The 20002-nt window shown below is 50.7% G+C and overlaps 1 protein-coding gene and 4 non-coding genes across 6 annotated transcripts; 2 read left to right on the forward strand and 3 right to left on the reverse strand.

The window, feature by feature from the left end:
* Positions 1–3522: 3522 nt before the first annotated feature.
* On the reverse strand, positions 3523–3595 carry TRNAR-CCU. The gene has a single exon. It is a non-coding gene; the product is annotated as a tRNA-Arg (tRNA).
* A 474-nt stretch (positions 3596–4069) lies between these two features.
* Positions 4070–4142, forward strand: TRNAR-UCG. The gene has a single exon. It is a non-coding gene; the product is annotated as a tRNA-Arg (tRNA).
* Positions 4143–4468: 326 nt separating this feature from the next.
* TRNAR-CCU lies at positions 4469–4541 on the forward strand. The gene has a single exon. It is a non-coding gene; the product is annotated as a tRNA-Arg (tRNA).
* A 413-nt stretch (positions 4542–4954) lies between these two features.
* On the reverse strand, positions 4955–5027 carry TRNAR-CCU. The gene has a single exon. It is a non-coding gene; the product is annotated as a tRNA-Arg (tRNA).
* Positions 5028–11839: 6812 nt separating this feature from the next.
* Positions 11840–18909, reverse strand: MRPL58 (mitochondrial ribosomal protein L58). Of its 2 annotated transcripts, none has more exons than XM_027518827.1 (6): positions 18682–18909; positions 15839–15875; positions 13687–13746; positions 12643–12725; positions 12381–12550; positions 11840–12156 (listed from the first exon to the last, which is right to left on the reverse strand). In XM_027518827.1, exons 1-6 carry the CDS (start codon positions 18865–18867, stop codon positions 12072–12074), a joined length of 621 nt encoding a protein of 206 aa, XP_027374628.1. In that variant the 5' UTR covers positions 18868–18909; the 3' UTR covers positions 11840–12071. The 2 variants fall into 2 exon arrangements, with proteins under 2 accessions (XP_027374628.1, XP_027374629.1); XM_027518828.1 differs by having other exon boundaries at positions 18769–18900.
* Between the last annotated feature and the right edge of the window lie 1093 nt (positions 18910–20002).

Consider the following 20002-nt stretch of genomic DNA (forward strand, 5'->3'; position numbering starts at 1 on the left):
CAAAGCTAGTGGAGGTGATGGAATTCCAGTGGAGCTATTCCAAATCCTGAAAGATGATGCTGTGAAAGTGCTGCACTCAATATGCCAGCACATTTGGAAAACTCAGCAGTGGCCACAGGACTGGAAAAGGTCAGTTTTCATTCTAATCCCAAAGAAAGCCAATGCCAAAGAATGCTCAACCTACCGCACAATTGCACTCATCTCACACTCTAGTAATGCTCAAAAGTCTCCAATACGTGAACCGTGAACTTCCTGATGTTCAAGCTGGTTTTAGAAAAGGGAGAGGAACCAGAGATCAAATTGCCAACATCCGCTGGATCATGTAAAAAGCAAGAGAGTTCCAGAAAAGCATCTATTTCCGCTTTATTGACTATGCCAAAGCCTTTGACTGTGTGGATCACAATAAACTGTGGAAAATTCTGAAAGAGATGGGAATACCAGACCACCTGACCTGCCTCTTGAGAAACCCGTATGCAGGTCAGGAAGCAACAGTTAGAACTGGACATGGAACAACAGACTGGCTCCACATAGGAAAAGGAGTTCGTCAAGGCTGTATATTGTCACCCTGTTTATTTAACTTACATGCAGAGTACATCATGAGAAACGCTGGACTGGAAGAAACACAAGCTGGAATCAAGATTGCTGGGAGAAGTATCAATAACCTCAGATATGCAGATGATACCACGTTATGGCAGAAAGTGAAGAGGAACTCAAAAGCCTCTTGATGAAAGTGAAAGTGGAGAGTAAAAAAGTTGGCTTAAAGCTCAACATTCAGAAAATGAAGATCATGGCATCCGGTCCCATCACTTCATGGGAAATAGATGGGGAAACAGTGGAAACAGTGTCAGACTTTATTTTTTGGGCTCCAAAATCACTGCAGATGGTGACTGCAGCCATGAAATTAAGAGGTGCTTACTCCTTGGAAGGAAAGTTATGACCAACCTAGATAGCATATTCAAAAGCAGAGACATTACTTTGCCAACAAAGGTCCGTCTAGTCAAGGCTATGGTTTTTCCTGTGGTCATGTATGGATGTGAGAGTTGGACTGTGAAGAAGGCTGAGTGCCGAAGAATAGATGCTTTTGAAGTGTGGTGTTGGAGAAGACTCTTGAGAGTCCCTTGGACTGCAAGGAGATCCAACCAGTCTATTCTGAAGGAGATCAGCCCTGGGATTTCTTTGGAAGGAATGATGCTAAAGCTGAAACTCCAGTACTTTGGCCACCTCATGCAAAGAGTTGACTCATTGGAAAAGACTCTGATGCTGGGAGGGATTGGGGGCAGGAGGAGAAGGGGACAACAGAGGATGAGATGGCTGGATGGCATCACTGACTCAATGGACGTGAGTCTGAGTGAACTCCAGGAGTTGGTGATGGACAGGGAGGCCTAGTGTGCTGCGATTCATGGGGTCACAGAGTCAGACACGACTGAGGGACTGATCTGACCTGATCTGATCTGATCGTGTCTTAATTTAAACAAAAGTATTTCAGGATAAACTAATAGACCTAGTTAATGACAAAAGTCCTTTACAAAGTATTCCAGTTAATAAATGTGGAAAGAAAAGTAACATTGGGAAAATTGCTATTTTGTAATCCCTAATGAAGTACTGCTGCTGCTGCTGCTAAGTCACTTCATTCGTGTCCGACTCTGTGCGACCCCATGGACTGCAGCCTACCAGGCTTCCCTGTCCATGGACTTCTCCAGGCAAGAACACTGGAGTGGGTTGCCATTTCCTTTTCCAATGCATGAAAGTGGAAAGTGAAAGTGAAGTCGCTCAGTCGTGTCTGACTCTTAACGACCCCATGGACTGCAGCCTACCAGGCTCCTCCATCTACGGGATTTTCCGGCAACAGTACTGGAGTGGGGTGCCATTGCCTTCTCCCTAATGAAGTACAGTTGACCCTTAACACAAGTTGGAACTGATTGGGACCATTTATATGTGGATTTTTTTTTTTTTAAGTACATACTACAGAACTATACCATCTGAGGTCAGTTGAACCTGCGGGTGCAGAGAGCAGAGTGTAAAGTTACTCAAGATTATTTGACTGAGAAGGGTCGGCAGCCCTAATCCCTAAATTGATCCAGGGTCAACTGTAGTTTATTCAGGCAAAGATCGTTCATGGACCTGCTAGAGCCTCCATTCATGGTTTGGTCATTTCTTCCCTGAATCACAGTCTCTCCCTAGGAGGTCTCCCTGCCTGTACTCTCACCTGCCTCTAATTCCTTCTTAAAATATACATATATATATAGGAGTATAGTTGATTTACCGGAGAAGGCAATGGCACCCCACTCCAGTACTCTTGCTTGGAAAATCCCATGGACGGAGGAGCCTGTTAGGCTGCAATCCATGGGGTCGCTAAGAGTCGGAAACTACTGAGCGACTTCACTTTCACTTTTCACTTTCACGCACTGGAAAAGGAAATGGCAACCCACTCCAGTGTTCTTGCCTGGAGAATCCCAGGGACGGGGGAGCCTGGTGGGCTGCCGTCTCTGGGGTCGCACAGAGTCGGACACGACTGAAGTGACTTAGCAGAGCATAGCATAGTTGATTTACAGTGTTGTCTTTAATTCATTTATTAAGGTGCTGCCAAGGGGATCTTTTCAAAATGCAAATATAGTTATCTTATTCCCCTGCTTAAAACCCTCTGCCCACGAGATCAAATGCAATTTGCTTACTCCAGGGTCCTCTGGGTACTTTGTTCTCCTCCCCTGGTTGTGGCCATAGCAAGTTGCTACCTGCCCCTCTCACACCACCCTTACTATCGGACACTTGGCATTCCAGCTGGTAATCCTAGAAGCTTAGAAAGAGGCAGAGGACTCTAGAATACTCTGTTGAGTGCCAGAACAATCATTTTTCATATTCTTTTCCATTATGATTTATCATAGGATATTGAATCTAGTTCCCTGTGCTAAGCAGGAAGACCTTGTTTATCTGTTAATCCCTTTTTAAACAGCGCTGCGATCACCCAATGCGAGCAGGGTCATCTTTTACCCATGGGACCTGGGTGCACACAAGAGACTGGCCGTTGTCGCCCCACTGTTCAAGGAGCGTGCAAACACAAGCGTCCTTGCACCCCTTCTCGCCGCAGCACAGGGCACAGGCGGGCGCGCTCTCAAACGAAGGGCACGGAGCTGGTCAGCGCCCACCCCGACCCGGCCTGCCTGTCTCCAGCTGGGGGCTCCGGGGGGCAGGGAGGGACGGGGTTGCTACTGCGTGGTCTGCTTTTAACTTCACAAAGATGGACTCGCACTGAACAAGCTCGCTTCTTTTGCACAGGGATTCGTAGCTGGCGGAGCCCGTTCGCCACGTGACTGTTTAGACGTCAACCCAGAGAGGCAACACGAAATGGGGAACCATTTGCCCTCGTATCAGTCTACCTCTCAGAGTAGAGTCAGGCTCGATCAAAATGAAACGGCAAAGTGGCATCCACAAACACGAAAACGGTCTCAGGAGGAAGGAGAAAAACTTGCCATCTGGTGGCCGTGAAGGGATGTAAAGAAGAACGTTCGGTGGTCTATCCACCCCCACCCCAGATGGGACTCGAACCCACAATCCCTGGCTTAGGAGGCCAGTGCCTTATCCATTAGGCCACTGGGGCTTCACAAAAATGGCGCTCGATCACTTGTCTCTTGAACTATGACGCCGCAGGCCGGCGTAGTGACGTCAACCGGAAGTTCCCAGGTGCAAAGCCTAACTGGACACGAGCCCCAGGTGATGGAAGTAGCTGCGAGGAGAGGGTCCCGCGCTGTCTCCGGGCCTGAAACAAGGGCAACGGCCGGGTTTGGTTGCGGCGCAAGAGTGTCGTCCTCTTCTCAGGATTAAAGCGTTTCGACCACGAAGGGGCTCAAACGCTTAATCCGAAGTCAGACACACTACTTCTTGGGGCACGCTGCCTCCTCGCTAAGTGGGAGCCACCTCCGGCCGCCCCGGCGCTGGCGCAGAGTGTCTGTTGCTCTGCAACCCCGAGGACGCGCGCGCCCTGAGGCTAAAAGCCCACGGTTTTCTCCCTCGGGCCAACGCCGCCTCCGGGAGGGTGCGCTCAACTATCTTCCCACGAATCGCTAGGCTCTGGGACCGCGTGGCCTAACGGATAAGGCGTCTGACTTCGGATCAGAAGATTGAGGGTTCGAGTCCCTTCGTGGTCGGCTTCGTTTTGGACGAGCAGCTCCTCCCGAATTCAAAATGCGAACCCGCTTTCTTCATGATTTCATCCGCCTGGTTCTGCTTCCTTCAGGCGTTCACTTTCCGCGCCCCTTGCCGTCCGTCATCGTCCTCAGTTTCGCCTCACCGTGAAGTTTTAACTTTTCGCGTGGCCCCGCGGCCGCGCCCCCTGCTTGTCCTGTAGGCCTCTCGGGCCCGGCCCTGGTCCTCGGGGTCCGCGGTCCGGCCGGCGTCGTGGTAGGGCCGATTGAGGCCTGTGCGCGCGCCGCTGCGCGTTACTACGGACCACGTGGTCGGCCCAGGCCGTCGCGCCCCAGTGGCCTAATGGATAAGGCACTGGCCTCCTAAGCCAGGGATTGTGGGTTCGAGTCCCACCTGGGGTGGTGTCGGGGCGGGAGCGCTTTGGCCCCACGTTAGCTTTTGCGATCGCAGAGCACGAGCCTCCGAGGTTGCAGCCTAGGGATCTGGGGACTCAGGGGCGCCCCACCCGCGTGCTCTCAGCTCGCCTTCTGCTGTGCAGCTGACCCGGACCTCGTTTGCAGTCAAATAGTCGGCGCGTCCCGGCCCGGGACTCAGTGTCCCTCACCCCCTCCTCCCGCCCTGGTGACCTCGCATCCTTCCCCCCTCCTTGTCCGCTCGGCCTGTTCGCTGTCCAAAAGTCAGCGGCCTCCAGGTCCCTGCTTTGGGATCTAGCAGGTTTTCCATCCGCGGACCGGAGCCGGGTGTGTTGGGAGTCTTTCGAGCGGCGGAACTATTGGCACATGGATTCTAGAGTGTAAGGACCAAAAAGGTGCTCTACCCCAGGTGGGACTCGAACCCACAATCCCTGGCTTAGGAGGCCAGTGCCTTATCCATTAGGCCACTGGGGCCTGCGGCTCAATTTCGCGACATCTCTGCCTCTAGTAGGCGGTCCGATCCCGGGCCTTACAAATCACGGCTTAGCGAGGCAAACGCCCTGGGATGCGGTGCCCGGGCCGCGCCAAAGCGAGACCTTGGATGCTCACGGAAACCCGCGAGGAAGAAACATGGTGGGAAGTCAACTGCCGCCCCCATTAGCCGCACCGGCAAGCACACGGGTGCTGGGAGGCCGGCGCTGATTCTGCCCGGACACCTGACTATGGATGGCGGGCGAAAGCTGAGGTTTGTGGGCATTTCCAAATTTTACCGTCATAGCTAAGTGTAGTAAGTGAACGAGAGCAAACTCGTCTCAAGCACGAGTCCTGAAACAAACAGTAACATTCTCCCCCATCATGAAACAATGTACAACCTGAAGGAACACATCCTTCCAGTCTTGATAGTAGAAATATATACATACGCAATTACAGAATAGAGCGAAAAGAAATGGATCACCCAACTAGACACTTTAATGTCTTGTTTCTTTAGGACTGTTATACAAAAGGGAATACAAATACAGAAAAGCACATTTAAAAACGTTACACATGTTGAAAACCCACTACTAAAATCCATACCTATTGGAAAAATGTAAGGGAAGGAGAGTCAGCCCAGGGCAGTCAGTGTCTACTCCCCGCCTGTGCTTGCGCTGAGATCGTAGCTCTCAGGGACTTGGAGACGTTCTTTTTTCTTTCTCTCTCCCACTTACAGAGTCTGCACAAACCCATAATACCAACAAGAAAGAGGAATGTACCCCACCTGGCTCCCGTCTCCTTCCTTAAGCCTGTCCTCTTTTCAGTTAACTAAATGCTCTGCTTGTTGAGGTGTAACATCCACGCAGTAAGGTGTACACATCTCAAGGTCATGGCCGGAGGAGATACAGAACTTTGCCAGCGCCCCTGAAGGCTCCCTTCTGCCTCCTCCCCCCTGCCCCGGGGTAAATGCTTCCCTGACTCTCAACGCCATAAGGCAGTTTTGCCTGACTTGAGCTTTGTATAAACGGAATCATACTCTTACAGTCTGACCTCTGTGGCTCATCACTGTGTCTGTGAGGTCCACCCATGCTCATTCTTTTGCCCTCATCTTTTTGTTGTTGCTGTTTTATTGGAAGATAATTGCTTTACAATGTTGTGTTGGTTTCTGCCATACATGGACATGAATCAGCCATAGGTATACATATATCCCCTCCTTCTGGAACCTCCCTTCTGCCCCCTACCCCATCCCACTCCTCTAGGTTGTCGCAGGGCACCTGGTTGACCTCCCTGTGTTACACAACAACTCCCCACTGGCTATCGATTTTATGTATGGTAATGTGTATGTTTCAATGCTACTCTCAATTAGTCCCACCCTCTCCTTCCTGCTCTGTGTCCACAAGTCTGTTTTTACATCTGTGTTTCTATTCCTGACCTGCAAATAGGTTCTTCAGTACCATTTTTCTAGATTTCATATATATGCGTTAGTATACAACATTTCGGAGAAGGCAATGGCACCCCACTCCAGTACTCGTGCCTGGAAAATCCCATGGACCGAGGAGCCTGGTAGGCTGCAGTCCATGGGGTCGCTAAGAGTCGGACACGACTGAGCGACTTCACTTTCACTTTTCACTTTCATGCATTGGAGAAGGAAATGGCACCCCACTCCAGTGTTCTTGCCTGGAGAATCCCAGGGACGGGGCAGCCTAGCGGGCTGCTGTCTATGGGGTCACACAGAGTCGGACACGACTGAAGCGACTTAGCAGCAGCAGCATACAACATTTGTTTTTTTGACTTACTTCACTGTGTAACAGGCTCTGTTGTTTTTGATGACGGGTCCTACCCCTGTTCTCCACTCTCTAGTGTCCCCTGGCCTAGTTTTGTTTTTCTTCACCTCTCTTTCCCCTCCTCTGTATTTTAAATGCTTTTGCAAGCCCCGTCACGAGCCACCAATGTCTTCTGAGAGCCTCACAGGCCCAGCCCCCAGGTCCAGAGTCAAACCGTGAGGATGCTCGCTCTGGTTTCCCGCCGCTGTCTCCATGCATCTCCATGCTTTGCTCCTCCACATCCCCAAGACACTGCTTGTTCTCTTCTGTCCTGCATCCCTGCTTCGACCTCACTCCCCAGCTCCCACTTCACTCCCCGTCCTGGGCATCACCATGTTGGCATTCCTCCTCAGGCCCCACAAAGCGGCTCCTCCCAGGCAAAACCATACCCATCATCCAACCAGCCTCCCAAGCCTGCTCCCTTGGTGACTTTCCTGTCTCAGATCACCACCCCCTTGTCACACACCAGCTCTCACTCCAATCAGTCAACTTTCTGTCCTCCGAACCCCCTTGCATCCGCGGGTTTCTTTCCATCACTGCTGCCACTGGCCCGGTTCCAGGATGGGTCCCTAACTGCTCACTGGATCTGTCCACTGAGTTGTGCACACTTCCCTGCAGTCTTTTTTTCTCATCCAATCCCAATAAGATTAATCTTCCCCTGACAGCCTCTATAGGGGTAGAGGCCAAACATCTTAGGTGTCACATTGAAGGCCTTTCTAGACCTGGCTCCCACTCAAGGTGGCAGACGTGTCTTCCACAGAGCCTCACCCCCTGGGTTCCAGCCAAACTGGGCTATTAATCATGGCTAAAGTTCCCTGGGTACAGGCTCAGTGCCACTAATGACTACCACCCTACCACCCTATTAGAGGTCAGCACTAACCATCCCTAGTTTGTAGAGGGGCCGTGGGATCACAAAGATTTGCACATGACTTAGCCACTCAGTTCAGTTCAGTTCAGTTGCTCAGTCGTATCTGATTCTTTGCAACTCCACGGACTGCAGCACACCAGGCCTCCCTGTCCATCACCAACTCCTGGAGTTTACTCAAATTCATGTCCATTGAGTCAGTGATGCCATCCAACCATCTCATCCTCTGTCATCCCCTTCTCCTCCTACCTTCAATCTTTCCCAGCAACAGGGTCTTTTCAAATGAGTCAACTCTGCATCAGGTGGCCAAAGTATTGGAGTTTCAGCTTCAGCGTCAGTCCTTCCAATGAACATTCAGGACTGATTTCCTTTAGAATGGACTGGTTGGATCTCCTTGCAGTCCAAGGGACTCTCAAAAGTCTTCTCCAACACTACAGTTCAAAAGCATCAATTCTTTGGTGCTCAGCTTTCTTTATAGTCCAACTCTCACATCCATACATGACTACTGGAAAAACCATAGCTTTGACTAGATGGACCTTTGTTGGCAAAGTAATGTCTCTGCTTTTGAATATGCTGTCTAGGTTGGTCATAGCTTTTCTTCCAAGGAGCAAGCATCTTTTAATTTCATGGCTGCAGTCACCATCTGCAGTGATTTTGCACTGCCCCCCCCACCACTGAAAAAGTCTGTCACCATTTCCACTGTTTCCCCATTGATTTGCCATGAAGTGATGGGACCAGATGCCATGATCTTAGTTTTCTGAATGTTGAGCTTTAAGCCAGCTTTTTCACTCTCCTCTTTCACTTTCATCAAAAGGCTCTTTAGTTCTTCACTTTCTGCCATAAGGGTGGTGTCCTTTGCATATCTGAGGTTATTGTTATTTCTCCCGGCAATCTTGATTCCAGCTTGTGCTTCCTCCAGCCCAGCATTTCTCATGATGTACTCTGCGTGTAAGTTAAATAAGCAGGGTGACAATATACAGCCTTGACGTACTCCTTTCCTTATTTGGTACCAGTCTGCTGTTCCATGTCCAGTTCCAACTGTTGCTTCCTGACCTGCATACATATTTCTTAAGAGGCAGGTCAGGTGGTCTGGTATTCCTATCTCTTTCAGAATGTTCCACATTTTGTTGTGATCCACACAGTCAAAGCCTTTGATATAGTCAATAAAGAAGTAGATGTTTTTCTGGAACTCTCTTGCTTTTTCGATGATCCAGCGGATGTTGGCAATTTGATCTCTGGTTCCTCTGCGTTTTCTAAATCCAGCTTGGACATCTGGAAGTTCATGGTTCACATACTGTTGAAGCCTCGCTTGGAGAATTTTGAGCATTACTTTACTAGTGTGTGAGATGAGTGCAATTGTGCACTAGTTTGAACATTCTTTGGCATTGCCTTTCTTTGGGATTGGAATGAAAACTGACCTTTTCTAGTCCCATGGCCACTGCTGAGTTTTCCAAATTTGCTGGCATATTGAGTGCAGCACTTTCACAGCATCATCTTTTAGGATTTGAAATAGCTCAGCTGGAATTTCATCACCTCCTCTAGCTTTGTTTGTAGTGATGCTTCCTAAGGCCAACTTGACTTCACATTCCAGGATGTCTGGCTCTAGGTCAGTGATCACACCATCATGGTTATCTGGATCATTAAGATCTTTTTTGTATAGTTCTTCTGTGTATTCTTGTCACCTCTTCTTAATATCTTCTGCTTCTGTTAGGTCCATACCATTTCTGTCCTTTATTGTGCCCATCTTTGCATGAATGTTCCCTTGGTATATTTAATTTTCTTGAAGAGGTCTCTAGTCCTTCCCATTCTATTGTTTTTCTATATTTCTTTGCACTGATCACTGAGGAAAGCTTTCTTATCTCTCCTTGCTATTCTTTGGAACTTGACATTCAAATGGGTTTATCTTTCCTTTTCTCCTTTGCCTTTCACTTCTCTTCTTTTCTCAGCTATTTGTAAGGCCTCCTCAGACAGCCATTTTGCCTTTTTGTGTTTCTTTTTCTTGGGAATGGTCTTGATCCCTGTCTCCTGTACAATGTCACGAACTTCCCCGTCCATAGTACTTCAGGCACTCTATCAGCTCTAATCCCTTGAATCTATTTCTCACTTCCACTGTATAATCGTAAGGGATTTGATTTAGGTCATACGTGAGTGGTCTAGTGGTTTTCCCTACTTCCTTCAATTTAAGTCTGAATTTGGCAATAAGGGGGTCATGATCTGAGTCAGCTCCCGGTCTTGTTTTTGCTGACTGTATAGAGCGTCTCCATCTTTGGCTGCAAAGAATATTATCAGTCTGATTTCAGTACTGACCATCTAATGATGTCCGTGTGTAGAGTTGTCTCTTGTGTTGTTGGAAGAGGGTATTTGCTGTGACCAGTGCATTCTCTTGGCAAAACTCTATTGGCCTTTGCCCTGCTTCATTCGGTACTCCAAGGCCAAATGTGCCTGTTACTCCAGGTATTTCTTGACTTCCTACTTCTGTACTGAACAGCAATAAAAGCTAAGGTTCAGAGAGGCTGAGTAGTTTCCTGGAGGCCTCACAGCTGGGAGTGGTGCTCGTCAGAAGCTGACCCCGGGGCAGCTGGCCTCATGGCCCATTCTCTCCATGTGGTGGTTCACTGTCCCCACCGCAGGCAGGGCCCTTGGCCACCACTGGAGTCTCCAGGTGATAAGCTTCTTCCTGTGCTCGCATGGCCAGCCGTTCCCCTCCATCAGGCCCATCTGAAGCACCTCAAGTACATCTTCACTGACCCTCCCGCTGGAACCAGTTACTCCCCAAAACTATTTATACCTTCCTTGTGTTATGTTTTAGGTCATGTTACCCTAACAAGAATCCATTCTGCTTCTCAGCTTTTATCATTCTGATTGAACGTGAGTTCTCTGGGAGAAAGGACTTTTGTTCACTGCTGATTCCTCACGACCTTACCCGGTGCCTGGTATTCAGTATTTGTTGAATTAACGAACCAAAGAATGTTGCACTTGCTCATATATGAGCCTCAGCTCCCTACTGGGCTCCACGTCCCTTAACCCCGTCCTCCACGTTGCAATTTCGTTAAGTCATTTATCACTGACTCCCCCCGTTTACAGTCACATGAATGATGAGGTTCCCATCAAGTGTACATACTACTACAGCTCTCGATCTTGCATTTAGAGCATCACAGTGCAATCAACTGTCAAAAGAATAAACTGGATCAAAATAACAGAACGTTTTGAGAATCCATACAAGTCTGAGTAATCTGCAGTTGGTGTACTGAACCAGATACAATCGGATCTCAAGAACCTCTTTCCAGTCCCAACTCTTTAAAAAAATTTTTGGCCATATCACATGACGCGTGGGATCTTAGTTCTCTGAAGTGCAAGTCGCTCAGTCGTGTGTCTGACTCTTTGCGACCCCATGGAATTCTCCAGGCCAGAATACTGGAGTGGGTAGCCTTCCCCTTCTTTAGGGGATCTTCCCGACCCAGGGATGGAACCCAGGTCTCCCGCATTGTGGGCGGATTCTTTACCAGGTGACCTACCTTAGCTCCCTGACTAGGGAATCAGCCCACACCCTCTACAGTAGAAACTCAGAGTCTCAACTGTTGGACCCCCAGCAAAGTCCCCCAACTCATTTTCTTCCTATCTCCAAAACCCCACAGCCTGCAGTAGCACCTAACACACGACACTCCTTCCCACTCAAGGCCCTCAGTGGCTCCCTAGTATCCTCGTGTCTTAGAACCTAAACTTCTCCACTTGAACTCCAGACTCTTCACCGTGAACTTGTCTCCCTCTCCAGACTCACCTCCAAAAGGTCCCACACAGATCCCCCATTCGATGGATTCCTCCTCAGCTCCGCCAACCCAGCCTGCTCTCTGGTCTCCTTTATTCACACCGTTCCCTTCACCTGGCATGTCCTCCTGGCTCTCTCCTGATCAACATTCCACACCCGTCTCCAGGCCCAGCTCTGATGCCCACCCACCTGGCTCAGCCCTTCTGCCCTTGTGTTCCTGAGGGCTGACCCCACAGTTCACCCCTCTGTGCCCCTCTGGACTGTACAGTCAGTGCTGGTCAATAATTATCAGGCAGATTTCAAGTGAGAGAAAAGGTAGGAATTCTGTCCTGACACATTCTGAATGAGAAGGGGAAGCCCGCTGAGTTTAGAATTTTATTGCAACTAATACAGGACATGGATAACGAAGGTGTGATAACACGTGATCGCCTCTAAAGACCTCGGCGACCAGGGCCTACAACCCTCGCTCCCGATGGACCTTCTTGCGACGGTTCCGACGTAGAGACGAGCAGTGACACGAACAGACACCCGTCTCCTGGTGTCCGAGCCGCCTGGGTGCCCTGGAGGGGCTCTGCTGGCTCGAGGGGGTGCTTTCAGTCCGTACCGACCCTCCTGCTCGTCTTGATGGCAGAGTTTATTCTCTTTTTTCGGAGCCTTTCGCGATTCATGTTTTCTATCCTGAAAACAAAGAAGAACATGGTTACGCCCAGATGCCCAATCAGAGCTTCTCAAGGTGGCGAGAGGACCTGGCACCAAGGCAGCAGGTGCCAGGCCGGGGCCTCCACTCGAGGTCCGTCTGCCCGCTGGCCAGTCTCGGGCCTCTCCCGCCTCCTTTCTTCCCTGTGTGGCCCCCTTGCCCACATGAATCTGTTTACAGAAGCTGGGGGCATGTTCTAAAGGACCTGAGTTTCTGAAGTGCAGCATCTTCTTTGGATGGCTCTGTGGCTGGCTGGCTGGCCTCGGCAATCATGTCTCGAATTTTCTGGAGGCAATCTGCCAGGTTTCGGAACTGATAGCGGCTGTATTCAGACGTGAGGATCAGCTCTCCCGCCCTGTTGATCTTATTTTTGTGCTGCGGAGGACAAAGGCAAAACCAAAATTCTGCAAAGAAGAGTTTTTGAAGTGACTGAGGGGTTATGGGGAGAGCAGGGGCTGGCGGTTTACCGTGAGAGCCATCTTCTGCCGCACGGGCTCTGCGATCCAGTCGGCGCTTGCCAGGTGGAACCTGACTTCAGCCTTGGAGTTCACTGTCGATAAAGGGAGGGAGCGCGGGTCACTGAGATGCTCAGCACCCTCAGCATCAGGGTAGCTGGTGACCACCGGACTCTGAACCACAGGGAGGTGAGACGCCCACCCAAGGGACGCTCCTGTCCTGTGTGAACTTGGGGAGACCAACTTGGCCATGGAATGAGCCTGCCAGGACAGTGAGGTGCTTCTGGACAAAAGTAAACTTCCGGGACTTCCCAGGTGGTCCGGGGCTAAGACTCTAAGCTCCCAAGGCAGGGGGCCCAGGCTTGATCCCCGGTCGGGGAACTAGATCCCACATGCCACAACTGAGACCTGGCACAACCAAATAAATAAATATTTTAAAAAATACAAATAAACTTCCAGGTAAGTGGATAACCAACCAGGACCTACTGTACAGCACAGGGAACTCTGATAGAGATGAGTCTGGGAGAGAATGGATACATGGATATGTATGGCTGAGTCTCTCTGCTGTGCAACTGAAACTATCAAACATTATTAATTGGCTATGGGGTCGCAAAGAGTCGGAAACGACTGAGCGACTGATCTGATCTGATCTGATACTCCAATGTAAAGTTAAACAACAAACAAAAGAACCCAAACTTCCAGGAATAAAATGCCCAGTGGTCTCTTTCTCTCACAGTTTACTGGGTTCGGACAAGAATGCGGCGGGGGAGGGGGCGTGAGTCCCACAAGAAAGAAGGAACCTGTTCTGGGAGCTGGCTGCCAACTCACACTGTGCGGTCCCTTTGTTCAGACTCCCAGACCAACCCCAGGCCTGGCAACCCGCAGCTGGGAGTCCGAGGACCAGACCACATTCAAAAGAATAAAGGGGGTTATTATATAAACTGGCAGTATTTAAGCTTCTGGAAAAAAAAAATCCCTTTATTTCCACATGAATGTAAACAGAATCCTCAAGCCCATCTCTCAGCTAAGCGCTAAAGAGAACAAGGTGCCTCGTACCTTTGTTAACGTTCTGGCCCCCAGGACCACTGCTCCGACAGTAAGATATCGTCAAGCGATCTGAAAACCAGAACACACATCATCACGGTGATTTCCCCAAGGCCAGAGACAGCATCGGATGTAAAATTACGACCCAGGTTGTCCACTCCTGGTCTAGCACACTCTGTGGGATCTGACTGCCCTCGCCTTTTGCTGTTTGTTTTAAAGCAAGGACTCTTTCAAAAGCCCAAACGGAGGGACAAACTGAATTTCAGTTGTATTTCAAAATGTGGTGGTCGTGGACGCGCCGGCTGGCTGGTGTTCCACGCGCATCCCCGGGCCGAGCCTGCATCAGTGGGTGAGAATGCCTGCTGCGTGAATGAGCACTCCACTTGCAGCTGGGAGTCCCATCTTCTAACGCCGGCTCAGCACAGACTGACTCTGTGACCCCAGCAAAGCCTCGCTGCTTCCCTGTGTCTTGGTTTTGTTTTGAATCTGTAAACTGAGGTTGCTTCCTTCTACTTTTTTTTTCTCCCTTCAGCCACAAATTTTATTGTTTGAATGGGCTTCCCTGGAGGCTCAGACTGTAAAGAATCTGCCTGCAATGCAGGAAACCCAGGTTCAATCCTTGGGTGTGGAAGATCCCTTGGAGAAGGGCATGGCAACCCACTCCAGTATTCTTGTCTGGAGAATCCCATGGACAGAGGAGCCTGGCGGGCTACAGTCCATGGGGTCCCAAAGAATTGGACCCAACTGAGCAACTAAGACTTTATTATTTGAGTATTTGCAACTATTATTCTATACACCAATTTTCGTTTCTTATAGAACTCTATATCCCATACTGCCAGGTCACTTCACTCTCCATTTTATGCCACGTTCCCACCGGGAAGTGTCTCATCGGATCACAGTCTGACTGTGTGTTGCTCTCGTTCAGTTGCTAAGTCATGTTCGGCTTTTTGCGACCCCATGGACTATAGCCCACCAGGCGCCTCTGTCCGGGGGATTTCCCAGGCAAGAATACTGGAGTGGGTTGCCATTTCCGTCTCCATTCCTTCTACTTTAATAATTCATGAAAAGCAGCCTCATAGTGTCTGAGGAGAGTCGGGGAGGCATGGCAGTGGGCAAGTTTCAGGAGGGTTGGGCTACGGGGGCTCAAGGGGCACTGTGGCCCTGTGCTTGTGGGGAGCGGGCCTCAGTGGGAGTGGCGACATCTCCAGACAGCTTCTGAGAGGTTTTCCGCCCTTTGAAAAAAATCAAATGAACTTGTTTTTCCCAACAAGTGATGAATGCCTGCAGTTCTGTGTGTGTCGGGGGTGGGGCGCCTCATCAGCGTCTGCAGAGGCCTGGGACCCGCTCAGAGGCAGGTGAGGAGGAAACAGTGACTGGCCATTCCCGCTGCCTGCCCGTCCGCCCAGGCTGTCAGGAGACGGGCTGTGTTGTCCCTGGTTCTCTGCCTCCTCCCGCCACAGGGCACCAGTGCCGGCTTCAAACTACCGAGCAGTAGTAGGCCGCCGGCTCCTCTGCTTTAGCCTGTGGCCACCTGGCCTCCTTGTTGCGGGATCATCTCGAGCCCGAGCCTTTGGCTGCTCTCCTTTCACTGTCTGTGGGTGCCAGAAACTCTTTGACTCTCAAGGGGCCTGCTTGTTTCTTTACAGACCACATCTTAGGCTTGATGGGCACAAAACTTTGAAGTTACGCAAATGGTTCACAGGGAGAAGTCCCCACTCCTGTTTCCCAGACACCAAGTTCCCAAATTTGTCTCTGCTCCCACCTCGGGTCACCCCTATATCCAGTGCCCTCCACATCCTTCAGATCTGTGTGGACATCCAGAAACATGTGCCTCAGATAGATATATATATAAGTAAGGCACAAACGGCAGCTCACTGTAGATACGCTTCTGTACCTGACTTTTTTCACAAAGTGACCAGTTCACCTAGTGTAGACTGTTCCAGGCCCCCAGCCCATCGAGAGCTCTCCGTGTGTGCTGGGGGCTTCCCAGAGCTCTGGGGGGGCTGCCTCATCACTTTCTGTTTCCTTCCTCTTCTCAACAATGCTGCAAGGACTCCCCTTCTGCACCCTCAAAGATGGCTTCTTTACTTTCACTGGGCTGGGGAGGAATGCGTGACGGGGGAGGAAACGATCGGGTGTTTTTCTGTGAAACAAAACCACTCACCTACAGGAATGTCATCGTTGCCTTGCTTTGCGTCGCCCTGTAATGAAACATACACAGTGTCAGGTGAATATTAGCTGCTGAGTGACTCCCAACTGGTCCAGAGAGACAAAAAGGAAACGACGTAAAGCTACAACGTGAATACAATACAGCTATTTTCAGGTCCCCAGCTAAATCGTGTTGAGATGACAGAAAAAGCTTCCCCAGGCTCCAGAGGTACCGCCTCACAAACACTCCTCCAGGAAACGGGACTGACTTTTCCAGCCCTCCCTGCCACCTGCCCTGCACCCCAGCCCACTCAGCTAGGGTTGGCACCATCAGCAGCCTCGGAGGAGGGAAGGGGCTACAGTACATCAGCATCAGGGAGATTTCAAGAAACACTCTCTGCCCACCCCGAGCCACATACCACGAGAGGCCCAAGTACGGGGCTGTCTGCCTTCAACAGTGACCAGCACAGGGGCCCTGAGGGTTTGTGTCAAGCTGAACTACTCACTCCAGGACCTCCCGCCTCCACGCCTCTCCTGAGTTGTTCCTCTGTGGCCTTAAATCCTCCCGTCCATGGGCCCAGCTCGAACATCACCCACTCGGAGGCTCTTCTGGCCTCCCAAGCTCAAAGGCACTTCACTTGTCCCTGCTGTCCTTCATCCCTTTTCATCTTAGAATTATCTGGCGGTGAAATCCTCAACGTACTCCACGTCGGCAGCGCTGGAGACCCAGGGCGGTGCCCTCCACACACGCTCTTCCCTTTTCTGAGCTGGCCTCTCCAGTTCCCTCTCACCTTCCGGTGACTTTCTTCACTCTCCTCTGCTTGCTCTTTGCAAACTTTAAACACTGAAATGTCCCTGAGAGCCTTCTTCTTCTCTCACTCTTTCCCTAGAACATTCCACCCATCTCCTTTGAAAATATCATCCTTGGTGATATTTCTGGCTCAAACTCAAACCTCTTTCTCCAACCCCACGTCCACAGAGCCCACTGCTATTTGATGTCTCCACTCAGGCACCTAACTGATGCCTCAAACCTCTGGCCTCCTCAAAGACGACTTCCCTTCCTGACAACCGGAAGCAGCTCCCTGGATCTCATGTCAAAGCCCTCCAGTCGAGTCCTTACTTCATACTCTCTGACATGTTTTCCTCATTTATTTACTGTCTGCTCCTTCTGTTAGAACGTAAGCTTCATGAGGTGGAAACCAGTTTATTGCAGTTGTATCTGCAATGCTTGAACAGTTTCTGACAGTTGGTGCACAAGAAACTTACTGTTGAGTGAATGAAAGGACGAACGACTGTAACTGCCACTCTCTCATCTCCATTAACGGCAACTCAGTCTTTACATTGCTCAGGGCCCAGACTTCAGTTCCTCTCTCATTTCACATGTCTCCTAGAAAACCCACTAGAACTTCTGTAGGCTTTCCCTTTAAAACTTATCTAGAACCTGACAAGTCTCATGACTCCTATTGCTTCCACCCTGCTTATCATCTTTTTTTTTCCTGCATTGAGTCTTAGTTGTGGCATGTGGGATCTGTTAATAGTTCTCTGACCGGGATCAAACCTGGGCCCCTGCACTGGGAGTGCAGTGTCTGAGCCACTGAACCACCAGGGAAGTCCCCCTGCTTATCATCTGTTGCCTGTATTACTGCGATCTCCTCACTGGTCTCCTGTTCCTGCCGTTTTGCAGTCTCTTCTCTACAAAAGTGATCTTTGTAAAATTAATTAGGCTCATTCCACTCTTCTGCCTCCATCACATTCAGAGTAAAGCTAAGGCCCGTGAGCCCTATAAACAGACCTCCCCTCAGCCCTCTCTTTAGTTTCCTCTCTGACACACTGGCCTGCCTGCTGTTCCTTGAACCAGATGAACATGCTACCCCTTGAGAGGGTGACACCTGCTGGTCCCCCCACAAGGAAAGCTCCTCTTCTCATGGCTTGCTGCTAGGTTTCCTCCAGGTCCTTACTCCAGCATCACCTTCTCAGAGGCCTCCTCAGACAATCCTCCTTAAAACTGTAACCCCCCCCAAAACAAACAAACAAACAAACACCTGTAATCCCACCCCCGACCTTAGCACTTCTTCCTTCTGGGCTTTATTTTCTCCAAAGTACGTGTCATATACTCTATATTACTGCTTTTGTGTTGGTCTCCCTTCGTTAGCAGATAAGGTAACTAGCATCAGGATTTTTGTGTTTTGGTCACTACTCTATCCCCATGCATAGCACAGTGTACACAGCATGCTTTCAACACAAGTTTGTTGAATGAGTGAGTGAATGACAGAACCCTCTCTTCCAGTCCTGTAGGTGGAAACTTAGTGAATTGGGTGCGTCCTCACTTTCCTGCCCCGGACCCTGATACAGCGCCTGCACACAGCGAGCAGCCTAAAGAAGCGAACCAGAAGCCCTGTTTCCTCAGGCGTGCTGGAGGCCGGGGACCGCGTAACTCGGCAAAAGGCTCCCAAAGAGAGCTTCTTGGCAGCTTCCTGCCTTAACTGTCCGCCTTGGAGGGCAGTTTTCCCCGAGGACAAGAATGTGAGTCTGAGGGACGGGAAATGAAGACGGAAACGTGGGCGGTTTTCCCTGAGGATAAGAATCTGGGCCTGAGGGACGGAGAATGGACGAGGAAACGCTGGTGGTCTTGGAAGAAGCGGAGCCAGCGTGCTCTCCCGGCGTCCGCACACCTCAAGCGACATCGGGTGCTGCCATCCGCCCCAACCCTGCGGGTGCTCGGGCAACCGGCCTCGGCTCGCGGGCACCGCCGCGTCTGAGCGCGTCCGCCCCGGGACCAGCCGCTCGCCTCGCGCGTGGGGCCCTGGCTCCCCGGCGTCGTCCAGGAAACGCCCCTTCAGGCCGGCCCTCCTGGCTCACCGGGACCCTCCAGGCGGTGTCCGCGCCCCGCGATTCCGGGTACAGCTTGTCCAGGCTGTAGGCGCTCCGGAATTCGGTGCCCTCTACCTGTCTGTGCAGAGCCCGGTGACAGCAGCTTGTGGGCGGCGGGAGCAGCCAGGCCTCGGCTCGGCTCAGACCCCAGCGAAGGCACCTGGCAGCCGCCATGTTCGACCTTCGGGGCCGCTTCCGGTGTGTTCTTCCTCTCACGGTCCGCGGGCCCGCGCTTCCCTCGGGACTTTGGTTCCGCAAGGCTTCAGAAAACGAAGATCATGGCGTCTGGTCCCATCACTTCATGGGAAACAGATGGGGAAACAGTGGAAACAGTGTCAGACTTATTTTTTTTTGGCGGGGTGGGGGGGCTCCAAAATCACTGCAGATGGTGATTGCAGCCATGAAATTAAAAGACGCTTACTCCTTGGAAGGAAAGTTATGACCAACCTAGATAGCATATTCAAAAGCAGAGACATTACTTTGCCAACAAAGGTTCGTCTAGTCAAGGCTATGGTTTTTCCAGTGGTCATGTATGGATGTGAGAGTTGGACTGTGAAGAAGGCTGAGCGCCGAAGAATTGATGCTTTTGAAGTGTGGTGTTGGAGAAGACTCTTGAGAGTCCCTTGGACTGCAAGGAGATCCAACCAGTCCATTCTGAAGGAGATCAGTCCTGGGTGTTCTTTGGAAGGAATGATGCTGAAGCTGAGACTCCAGTATTTTGGACACCTCATGCGAAGAGCTGACTCATTGGAAAAGACTCTGATGCTGGGAGGGATTGGGGGCAGGAGGAGAAGGGGATGACAGAGGATAGGATGGCTGGATGGCATCACCGACTCCATGGACGTGAGTTTGAGTGAACTCCGGGACTTGGTGATGGACAGGGAGGCCTGGCGTGCTGCGATTCATGGGGTCGCAAAGAGTCGGACACGAGTGAGCGACTGAACTGAACTGAAGCTTTGAACGCCTGCCGTTGGCAGGAATCGAGAACGCCCAGCGTCTCCCTCACGAGAAGCCTATTAGAGGCTTCCTTAGTCCCGGAAGCCCCTGAGCATAGCTGCCGCGGTGGAGAAGACATTGGCGAGCTCTCAAGGCAGCCTCCTGGTGAAAAGAACCCCAGACACACCACTTCTCTCCCCTTTAGTCTGTGCCCTCCTGGACCACACTTCCCCCAAATCTTACGGCATCAACGAGGCCTGCCCAGGTTCATATCCACCCCCTTTACTCTTTTATCCACTTTATTCTACACCCTCCCCTTTCACATCTTTCAGTCTTATTTTTCTGTTGCCTATTTCCCAGCCAGAATGCAATA

This window comes from Bos indicus x Bos taurus, chromosome 19 (assembly GCF_003369695.1).
Source record: "Bos indicus x Bos taurus breed Angus x Brahman F1 hybrid chromosome 19, Bos_hybrid_MaternalHap_v2.0, whole genome shotgun sequence".
Lineage (NCBI taxonomy): Eukaryota > Metazoa > Chordata > Mammalia > Artiodactyla > Bovidae > Bos > Bos indicus x Bos taurus.

Excerpts from the sequence above, each read along its gene's own strand:
- MRPL58 (XM_027518827.1), bottom strand. The coding sequence starts at position 18,867 with ATGGCGGCTGCCAGGTGCCTTCGCTGGGGTCTGAGCCGAGCCGAGGCC. Across the intron at positions 15,876-18,681 it reads ACACCGCCTGGAGGGTCCCG|GGCGACGCAAAGCAAGGCAA; the intron begins GTGAGCCAGGAG and ends GTTTCATTACAG. Across the intron at positions 13,747-15,838 it reads CAACGATGACATTCCTGTAG|ATCGCTTGACGATATCTTAC; the intron begins GTGAGTGGTTTT and ends TCTGGTTTTCAG.